At 36.8% G+C, this 10,529-nt stretch overlaps 1 protein-coding gene across 1 annotated transcript; it reads left to right on the plus strand.

Moving 5' to 3' along the window:
* The first annotated feature begins 775 nt into the window (after positions 1-775).
* Positions 776-10,286, plus strand: LOC104155940 (BTB/POZ domain-containing protein 1). The gene is made up of 7 exons (XM_009699749.1): positions 776-928; positions 1,510-1,615; positions 2,900-3,097; positions 3,358-3,550; positions 4,104-4,191; positions 8,322-8,468; positions 9,353-10,286. The coding sequence occupies exons 1-7, from the start codon at positions 815-817 to the stop codon at positions 9,509-9,511; spliced, it is 1,005 nt and encodes a 334-aa protein (XP_009698051.1). The 5' UTR covers positions 776-814; the 3' UTR covers positions 9,512-10,286.
* Positions 10,287-10,529: the final 243 nt, after the last annotated feature.

Below are 10,529 nucleotides of genomic sequence, written 5' to 3' on the forward strand. Positions count from 1 at the left end.
CTTTGAAGATAATCTTAGCAATATTTCACCTGTAAGAAAAGTTATTTTTAAAAGTCATCTTTTTCTTACAGAACCTTTCAGTCTTATCTTGTCTGGTCTCAAATAACAGCTGCTCAGGAAACACAGGTTTTTTCCTAGTTTTGGTGGAGGCTTCTGTCTTGGTTCACAGCTTACGCTAAACTCTCAACTGATCATCTAGCCTCAAACAGTGGAGACAAGCCAGAGCATTTTGCTACGGCAGGAATAGAAGAGTCAAGGTCATCTGCTGGAGTATTACTCCCTTTCCTCTCCTCTGACCACTTCAGAGTCGTAACTTTGACATAAGATGTTACCACAGTATAAATCCTTGATGCTAGTCTCTTCATGGCGGGGAAGCTAGTGTGCACTGTCAGTAAATTCAGTAATATGTATTGATATTTAGAAATACAGCTCTTCCTGGTGAATCAAAGGAGCATGCATTCGTATGTTAAGTAATTCTGCAGCTCAGCTGTTGTTTACAGTTTGGTAGCTATGTATAACTAGTACAGCCAGATCAGTCTTGGGGAGTAATGCATATTTAAAACAAATGTATGCCATTTGGTTAATGTAATATTCTTTCTTCAGCCCTTTAACTAGCTTATTAATTTGTAAAAATGCTACATGGTCAACTGTTGCATGTTCACAGTGCAAATCTTTAACCTGTTTTCTAAATGCAAAGAGACTGTTATGTTGTGCTTGACTGCCCCCCTCAAGATAAGTTTTTATGATCTGTATTCATATATTGATTTCTAGGTTTCTTTATTCAGATGAAGTTCAAATTGGCCCAGAAACAGTCATGACTACTTTATACACTGCTAAAAAGTATGCCGTCCCAGCCCTGGAAGCACATTGTGTGGATTTTCTAACCAAGCACCTCCGAGCAGATAATGCCTTTATGCTGCTTACTCAAGTAGGTAAATTTAAGCTTAGTTTTGATTTACTAGGAAAATCAGCGTTTAGAGGGAAATTACTAAATCCACTTCACAGTGGATTTGCTATCACATAGTCTGATTTATCTGTCAAAATGTCTTCTTGCTGTGTTAGGATTTTTACAGACTCGGCTTCTTATTAATGTGGAGGAGAGGCTCTTTTTTGCCTTATTTTTTTCTTTCTTTTTAATTAAAATATGCAATGGGCTGGGACATTTCAAATGGAGCCAGTTTATTCTACAGTGTATTTGCATGAATCTCTTCATTGTTTTTTGTCAAGACTTTGCTTCAGTTCACTATAGTAGAATTGCTGTGAGGTTTTTTTTTTAGTTACATTATCAAAACTACAAACATAAGCATGAAGGAAAAGTTGCATTTAGTAAATTCTCCTTAATTATGTACTCCTTTGAGAATTTAAGTGCTCTTTAAGGTGTAAACACAGAGTACTTAGACAAATCAACCTCTTTTAATTTAGATTAAAATTTTAGAGTAGAAATACTCGCTTTTTAAGATTAGCGGTTTGTCAACTTTATGCTTAAGATGTATTTCCTTACCTTTTTAGGCTCGTTTGTTTGATGAACCTCAGCTTGCTAGTCTTTGTCTTGACACAATAGACAAAAGTACTATGGATGCAATAAGTGCAGAAGGCTTTACTGATATTGATATAGGTAAGTTACTTCCTGTGTCCTAAGCATTAAACTTCTGTCAGGAATTGTAGGGTGTGAGAAGACTTTGTTACAGTAACCTAGAATTGTTCGCCTCTCCCATCTGAGTATGCAGAGTCCTGAGCGCATCTTACCTCCTTGTCATGGTAACCTGGGGTAGTTCGCTTCCCCCTCATCTGCACCCACCTTTGCATGGGTGCCAATGCAACGGCCAGCTGCGGATCTCGGAATTTGGACCACAGCACCTGCATTACATCAATGAGTTTGAGTGTTTCATCTTTTATGAAAAGCTAGCAGTTGTGAATTTGCTTACTTAATTTCCTTGCTACTATATGTGTCTAAGATTTTACTCCAATTCAGCTAGACTGTATGAAAAACTCAGACTTGAAAGAAGGTATTCCAGCTGCTTAAAGAAATTGTCACAAGTCATTAAGAAATTAAACACAAGTCATTGTTAACTTGTGTTCGGTGGGATTTGTACCCTGACTGTGAGTGTTCATCTCTACTCATGATAAGTCCCAATCTGTTTTGACTTTCCAATATGATATTTTCTATGACCGCAAACATGCCTTGCTTAAATTCAGGGCATATAAAAATTCCCAAAGAAGACAGAAGATTCAGAATATGAAACCATATTTTTTTTCAGGCTTGTGTTCTATGATCATTTTTGCATACCTGTTATTCATGAAATGCCAGAATGAGTAAGAAATACAGGAAAACTTGCTTTTCTAAAACGCCTAAGAGTACCTTGCCTGACATCCTGTGTTCTGCTTTCAAGCTTTGTGGGTGGCAAATACATCAGTGTTTAAGATCACTTTCATGTATCTTTAAACTGGTTTTATGTGTGCCACTGCTGCTTGTGTCTGTAGTTGATCCAGATTGGCAGGTGGCTACTCGGATGAGAATATGACAATGTCATCATGAATAACTTGGTTTTTTAGTAGTGTGCATACACCGCTTGGTCACTTCCAGTTTTGATCTTGCCCTAGCCACGGAAATTCTTTAGGACATTGGTTGTCCCTACATAGATTATATATAGACACACTCTTAGGAATCAAGAAGAATGTTCATACGCTGTCTTCATAACAGGAAAATGATTTTTTTTAGTTTGGAGTCTGTGCACCATTGGGATATTTATTTATACATAAGGTAAGTTGTCTTATCTTTGATGTCTTATTATGAATGTTCTTAGTGCTTACTTAACATTTTAAGCTTACTTAATGTATAGCACTGTTACTGATTTGGATGTAAACTGATCTAAATCTGTTAACTTTTTTTTTTCTTTAGACACATTATGTGCAGTTCTAGAAAGAGATACCCTTAGTATTCGAGAAAGTAGACTCTTTGGAGCTGTTGTTCGCTGGGCAGAAGCAGAATGTCAAAGACAACAACTGCCCGTGACATATGGAAACAAACAAAAAGTCCTTGGAAGAGCTCTTTCCTTAATCCGTTTTCCATTAATGACTATTGAAGAGTTTGCAGCTGGTGAGTTTTGGGGTTCTTTGTGTTACTGTTAGACCATGTCTCTGCACTCTTCACCTGTGAGTGTTTAGATGGTTAACATGCTGTTATTAATATGTTACTAATAAAAGTTGTGATGCACAAATGAAAGCAAAACGTTCTGCAGAATATGCTCTGGCCATTGGAAAATATTGTTGTCATATTCAGTTTGCAAATATGTGTGGTTTAAATACAACAGTTGGAGTAATTCTTCAAATAATCTTAGAAGTTTTTTCTTTTCACAGGCCCTGCTCAGTCTGGAATCTTGTCAGATCGGGAAGTAGTAAATCTGTTTCTTCATTTTACTGTCAATCCTAAACCTAAAGTAGATTATATTGACCGACCAAGATGTTGCCTTAGAGGAAAAGAATGCAGCATTAACAGGTTCCAGCAAGTAGAGAGTCGCTGGGGCTACAGTGGAACAAGTGATCGGATTAGGTATGGCTTTTGAAACTGGAGAAGAGACAGAGAAGTGTGGGAAGAAAGGGAACATATTACTCAATCTTAACTTTTTGGCATAAGATACAGTAACAAACATGCTGGTTCTGTTTGGGCACGTTTGATGTTTTCCTTTTTTTTAAAATAACTTAGGCTGTTGCGCACATAAAATACCAAGTAACAAAGAAAAAAGTTCAGGAGGAATTGGTGCGTTCTAGACTGCTTGGGTGTTAGCTGCATATTCCTCTTAAAATACCAAGTCTTGATCTGTTTTTATTTTGGAGATATTTAGAAGAATCTGGTTATTTCTTGTTTGGTGATAATGAATATCTTGGGAGATTAGCAAAGCTTTAACCTATAAAGCTGATACCTTACAAAGCATTTTTCTTACTATTGAAATCTAAATAGAAAATGTTATTGGAAAAAAAAATTAATGTAATTTTCAGTTTACTTCCCTGCTCTTCAATGAGTGTCTTTTTCCTACTTGACTGGGAATAAGGTAACACTCCCATCACAGTTGTTTAAATTCCTTTCTTGGCTTGTGTCTTATTAGGTTCACAGTTAATAGAAGAATTTCCATAGTGGGATTTGGATTATATGGATCTATTCATGGACCCACAGACTATCAAGTTAATATACAGGTACAGTATGTTCTGTTTAAATAGGCTTATGCAGAAACTACACTTGTAGTACTCACAAAAGGTTTGATGTATATTTGGGTAGGAGCAATTGATAGGCCAGGAATCTAACCTGTGTTTTGCCCCCAACAGTGGTCATAAGCGGATGACTAGGGAAAAGTAAGAACAATGTGACACTCTTCTCTCTTTCTGCTGTATTCTGCTGTCCTTCAGTCGTTTTCAGTATAGGCATTTCCCGAGACCAATTTGGTTTCTCTCTTTTACTAGCTCCTGGTGAATCTTTCTTCAGGATGCTTGTCTGATCGAACCTTGAATTCCTGTAAGCTTTCTGCAGAGGAGTTTCATAGGTTTGTAATCTGTTCAGTTGTGCACAAAGTCTGTCCTTTAATAAAGTTTCTAGTAATTCAGGAAAGAGATCTTGGATTTGTCATCAACAGCTCTCTGAAATCAGTGACGCAACATGTAATGACTGCTAAAAAAGCCCACTGTGTCATTAGGAAAATACTGAAAAGATAAAAGGTGACATTGTGTTACTATATGAAAGCCAGGTATGCCCACATCTTGAGTATTGTGTGGAGTTCCCAATCTCACGCAGTAGAATTAGAAGGTAGAGAAAAGGGTAATTAAAATGATTGAGGGGATAGGGCAGCTGCCTTACGAAGAGAGACCAAAAAGGCTAGGACCCTTCAGTTTGTAGGGGAGAACGCTATGGGGAGGTGTCAGCAATGCTTCTAAAATCATGAGGGCAATGGATAAGGTAAATGCAGAACTGTTTGCTATTCACCAAACCCCAGAGTATTAGAACTAGGAAACTCTTACTGGTACTAGCAGGTACTGATAGAAGAACTATCAAAACGGATAAGAGTATTTTTTCAACGCAGAGGATAGTAAGCATACTGCCATAAGAAGCAGATATCCTGTTTTGAATTTGGTGGTATTTGAACATGTTCATTTATCAATAGCAGGTCCATTAGAAGATTCCAGAAGGAATAGAAGGGGATGTGCACTAGTAGATGTCCCCTAGTAGAACAGTTGTGGATGCTGGAGGAGAGGACAGCCCAGCCCAGACTTGTGTGCTAACCCTCAGCAACATCTTCTTTTGCCATTGTTGGAGCATATTGGACTATTTGTCTGACTCAGTGGGGTATTTATTACACTCTTAGCTCACCTGGTTCATGTATTGGGGCTTTTGAGGCTTGTCCTTGCCCAGAGGATTTTTGGGAAGATTGACATCTTACTTGCTGCTACATGTTCAGTCTTAGGCAGAAGGTTGTATGTTACTGTTACCATAACTACTTCTGTAAAGTTACTTCAATTTTAGGTTTGCTGAAAACACTGTCCTGGCATGGGAATCTCCCCAGTTCCTTCTGCTGGTAAATGATTTATTTGTATTGCTGTTCTCCAGGCTGCTACGTGAAGACCTTATCGTTCTGCTGCTCGTTTTGTATCTTCATGCTGTTTAGTCCACCAGAGAGTCTATAGGGCTTTTTTCTACTGCTGTGTTGAAAGAATGATTTAACATTGGTTTTGATGCTTTCAGATAGCTGTTCCTAAACCTTCTTTTGGCCTACTTAATTGTATTTTTTACATTTTAATCTGTCAGTTTGAACCTTTGTATTTTAATCTTGATGCAACTTCATATTTCTGTAGGATGCCCTCTTTTGTTTGTTTATTTCCAGTAATAGCCTTTTGCTGATCAGCCATGCCAGTTTTTTTCCCCTTTCCTCAAGCCTTTCCTAATAGGTGATAGGTACCGATACTGTACTTGGGCATGTGATGTCCTTCAGGAGTTGACTCTAAGTATATTATGGACACTGTTACATAGTGTTTCCATTATGAAATTTTGAATCTGACCTTGCTCATCACTCAGTACCAAATCAAGGATTGCGTTTCTTCCTACTGAGCAATTGGTTAGCAAGCTCATGAAATGGTCAGTGATAGCATCTAAAAATGTCACCCCTGCTTCATGTCCTGGTATGACACTTGCCCGGTCTGAGTGGGTAACTGAAGACTCCATTAAAATTTTATTTCCTGCTTTTGTAGCCTGTTTGATCTCTCTTGGCATGTTGTAGTCAGGATTGTCTTCTAGTAATATTGATCCAGCACTATAGTTTTTCCTTTTTTAAGTGTGGAATTTAAGTCCATTTGTATTCTCTTTCTTATTGAGATTAGTTTTGATTTGATTCTAAGCTTTCTAACAAGATACTAGCATTCCATGACTGGCACAGTTTTACTCTGTGCTGTGTATTTCGTAACCTGGTACTATCTCATCACATTGATTTATTAGATATATGGGAAATTTTGCGAAAGAAAGAATCTGTGACTTTATTGAGGGACAGAAATTCCATCGTCCCTATCTTATTTTGTAGATGTCTAGCATCTGCTGGAACTGCTGTTTTGGTCAATTTGTGGGCATCCTATTTAAAAAACAGTTTATTTGTCTCCTATTTCCTATTCAATGATTACTACTCTTTTACCATCCTATACTTAAGGATAGGATTTTTGCGTCTGTCTCTTAAGGAAAAAAAAAAAAAAAAAAGTTGTGCCTTTCTTCTTACGATATTCCAAACAATGTATCTGGAATGAGGTTTTGAAGGAATTTGCTTTCCACATTCCTCAGTTTAAAAGCTCACTTGCAAATTCCTTGATTTGAAGTGCCATCAGTTAGGTTTTCTCAAACTATACATCTATGTAAATGGGTAGCATAGTGCACTAGATTGGATCTTTAGAACAAAAAAGTTAGTACCAAGGACCTAGCAGCTATACTATACATATTTGGGGATTTTTACTTTGCATTAACTGTTGTTCAATCCGCTGTTCTAAATCCTGTCAGCAGATGACAGCATTTGATGTGCTCGCTCAGCATGTTTGCTGGATTTATTTCATCTGAAAAGAACTTAGTTCTTGCAAGGCAAACCAAAGCATATTGTGGGAATGATCAAGAGATTCACTTGAAAAACATGCTCCTGATCCAAACTGAAAGGCTAATGTACCTTTATGGTTCAGATGAAGGCCATCCGTCTTACACATGTTCTCTTTATTCTGGAAGTATCCCCAATTCCTGATGAATCTGAAACTTTCTTGTCACAATCTTTTCAGATAGGTATTTAAGTCCTGTGTCTCTACCTTTCTTCTTGGACCTGCGTCAGTACTAGCAGAGCTTCAGAGAGTTAAACATTTAATACTTGTTTTAAAATAGTGATAATATATATTGCAAATACATCTTTTATGTGAAAGAGGCTTGGGACTTCAGTATTACAATTGTTAATATTTCTATTGATTGTGGCTGGGGAAAAAAATTAGAGCACATTTTGCCTAGAATAGGGCTTCATCTCATTTGTGCGATATTAAAAATTATATGGCAATTTACTAATAAAATACTGAAATTGATAGGATTCTTGTTACTGCAGTAATCATGAGAAGTGTTCATGTTACTCTAAAGCCCTGATACCAAACTTCTGCATGAGATTTTCAGCAGCGTGGATCAGGTTTCCTATCCAAAATGAGAAGTGAGGTATCTGCTATTACTGCATCTTAGCTAGTGATTCCTATTCATCACTAAAATTGAAGGCAAAAGAAATAACATGTAGTCTGAGTGTAATTTTTATGCTGAATCTAGAATAGAAATAAATTGTATAAAACATAGCAGTGCAAGTTCTTGTTTTCTTTTAAGAATGTGTCATTGACTGCTTACATTATCTGTAAAAACTTGTTTTCAAAATTAGCCACAGCCAGCAAATGTGCTTTCCTTGTGTGGGCTCTGTAGGTGTACGAAGATCAGCAAATCTTAAGTACAGGATTATATGTAATATATGAAGGTCAGAAGCTGAAGGTCTAAGAGCTATTCTTCATCTCCCAAGCAAAGACTATAACCTGGTTGGAGCAGTGTTTAATCTAGCCCACAGATTGGACAGCATGTGTAAAACTCGCAAGCCATCGTTTGGCATGCTGCTGGGTCAACCCTAATGGTATCGGGAAATTACACCTACTTTCCAGTTCTGAAATTGCAGTATCCTTGCAATTAAACTGGGTGGAGTAGGCAAGTGTTTGCTTGTAATCTTCCAATATGCATACAATAAGAATATTTCTCAAGCTTGTAACCCTAAAAGTACTATTTTCATGTTTTTGTACAGATAATTGATTATGAGAAGAATCAAACACTAGGACAAAACGATACTGGATTTAGTTGTGATGGAACAGCCAGTACATTCAGAGTTATGTTCAAAGAACCTATAGAGATTTTGCCAACAGTTTGCTACACAGCTTGTGCAACGTTGAAAGTAAGAATGCCTAACAATATAGAAGAAAATGTTATTTTGATGCAAGAGTTGTTCTTTTATCTGTCTTCTGATGGAAAAGTGTCTTCTAGATCTTGAATTTATTTTAAGTTTAGTGCTAAAGAAGGATGTAGTTAAACTCCACAGTAACTTGTAAGACTACTACCTCTCTTCTGTGCCACAGCACAGAATTCATAACTGGGTCCTTTGTGCCTTCCCACTTTCTGGCTTGATGTAAGAATGAAGTCACTGGTTCTGTGTGGGCAAAAGCACTATCTAGGATATTTAGTCTGGCAGACCTGTATCAAAATTTAAGTTTGATTTCTTTTCTCAAGGATATTCTAACCACTAGCTCGAGTCAAGAAAACTGAAAGCTTTTTTTTAATCACTTTTTATATACTAGTGCTGAAATACAGGAAAGATTTATTTGTTCTAGGAAAGTCTCCCCTTAATGTTACGGACAACTTTCTTTATTCAATGTTTTCTCAAAAATCTTTTAATATTCTTTTAAATGAGGTGCCCTATACAGAAATCAAAGTTGAGTGGGTTTGAAAAAAATGTTGCACGTTAAAAGAAGCTGAGGCAGGGAACTAAGTGAGAATATAGACAACCTATGTGACAAGAATAAATACTAGAAAATATTTCTTTGTTACTAACTGGCTAACATCAAGTGGTTTAAGTCTGCTGTCAGAGAAACTTTTTTTTTGTTATTTAGACATAGGGCACTTGTTTCTGTTGTCTGTGATTTTTGTATATAATTGATATGATGTGGGTACAGAAATTTTATATTATTAACATAACTTACATCAGTAGTGTTTGAACTTCAGCATTTTATAGGTCTTGCTGCCCACTTCCATTCTGTTGCTAATCTCTTTGATGTTTTCCAGGGCCCTGATTCCCACTATGGAACAAAAGGTTTAAAGAAAGTGATCCACGAATCTCCTACTGCTAGCAAAACATGCTTTGTCTTTTATAGTTCACCAGGTAACAACAATGGTACATCAATAGAAGATGGACAGATACCAGAAATAATATTTTATACCTAATTTCACATGATCGTCTCCAATGTGTCAGTGTATTAGTGGACTTCAGCTCACTATTGGTGGCAGTTAAAAAATTCTGTGAAATTACATGAATGTGTGAAAACAAAACTAACTTGTTTGAGAGGTACCAGAAAAGCTATTTTCTCTACATCGTTATTGGCAGAATGTAATTTAGCTTGACAAAATGTCAAGTGGAATAAGTACTCTGTATATTGAAAAGATCGGTTTAAATAGTATCTTGTGATTAATTGCATTGCATTTTCACCTCTTCATTTCTCATGTAGTAACATTCATTTTTTTGAACTGGAAAATCCTTCCTTCTTGTTAATGTTTTCCCCAACCTGTCCTAAAAAGACAGTAAAGCTGCTGCTGTAGTCCCAGCGTACACTTCTTTCCAAAATGACCTTAGAATGACCCTATGGACATGAATTGCTACTATATTTTTTTTTTGAAGTACATCAGCAAAGCCGGATTCATATTGCTGTCATCTTGACTTCTTGGATGAGCTGTGGAGAATTAATGGACTTAGCACTGGAGACAACATCTGCAGCTGCGCTGAAGAAATACTTTGTCAAATTCAGCAACACACAGATCTTTCCAGAATCTCTCTTAATTCAGAAGGGCTGTTTTGGAACATCGAGCTGGTTATAGAAATAGCCACTGTATATACATAATGTGCCTATAAGAAAATGTATAATGTGAAAATGAGAATACAAGACTTGTAATGATGTTATTTTATCATTGGACATTCTAATACTAAAAAATAAGTATGAACAAAGGATTATTGGTGTACAACTAGTTCTAGAGATTGCATACAATAATTTGATGCAGTTGGTGTATGTATATACTATTCAGTGTCTTGGAGTAGTAGAATTCCTTCATGTACAAAATCCTGTACCCTCCCCCAGATTATACCCTTTTTCTTTTCCCCAATTTCTCTTTAGATGCCTGCTACAGTGAAGGTCGTGCAGGTCTTGGGTCTCAAAACACAGTTTTCAAAACGCCGTGTATTTCACACCAC

Source organism: Cariama cristata, unplaced genomic scaffold (genome assembly GCF_000690535.1).
Source record: "Cariama cristata isolate BGI_N322 unplaced genomic scaffold, ASM69053v1 scaffold36084, whole genome shotgun sequence".
NCBI lineage: Eukaryota > Metazoa > Chordata > Aves > Cariamiformes > Cariamidae > Cariama > Cariama cristata.

Bases quoted from the DNA above. Each gene is read 5' to 3' on its own strand.
- LOC104155940 (XM_009699749.1), top strand. From the start codon at position 815: ATGACTACTTTATACACTGCTAAAAAGTATGCCGTCCCAGCCCTGGAA. The intron at 1,616-2,899 runs GTAAGTTACTTC...TTTTTTCTTTAG, and splicing joins CTTTACTGATATTGATATAG to ACACATTATGTGCAGTTCTA. The intron at 4,192-8,321 runs GTACAGTATGTT...GTTTTTGTACAG, and splicing joins ACTATCAAGTTAATATACAG to ATAATTGATTATGAGAAGAA.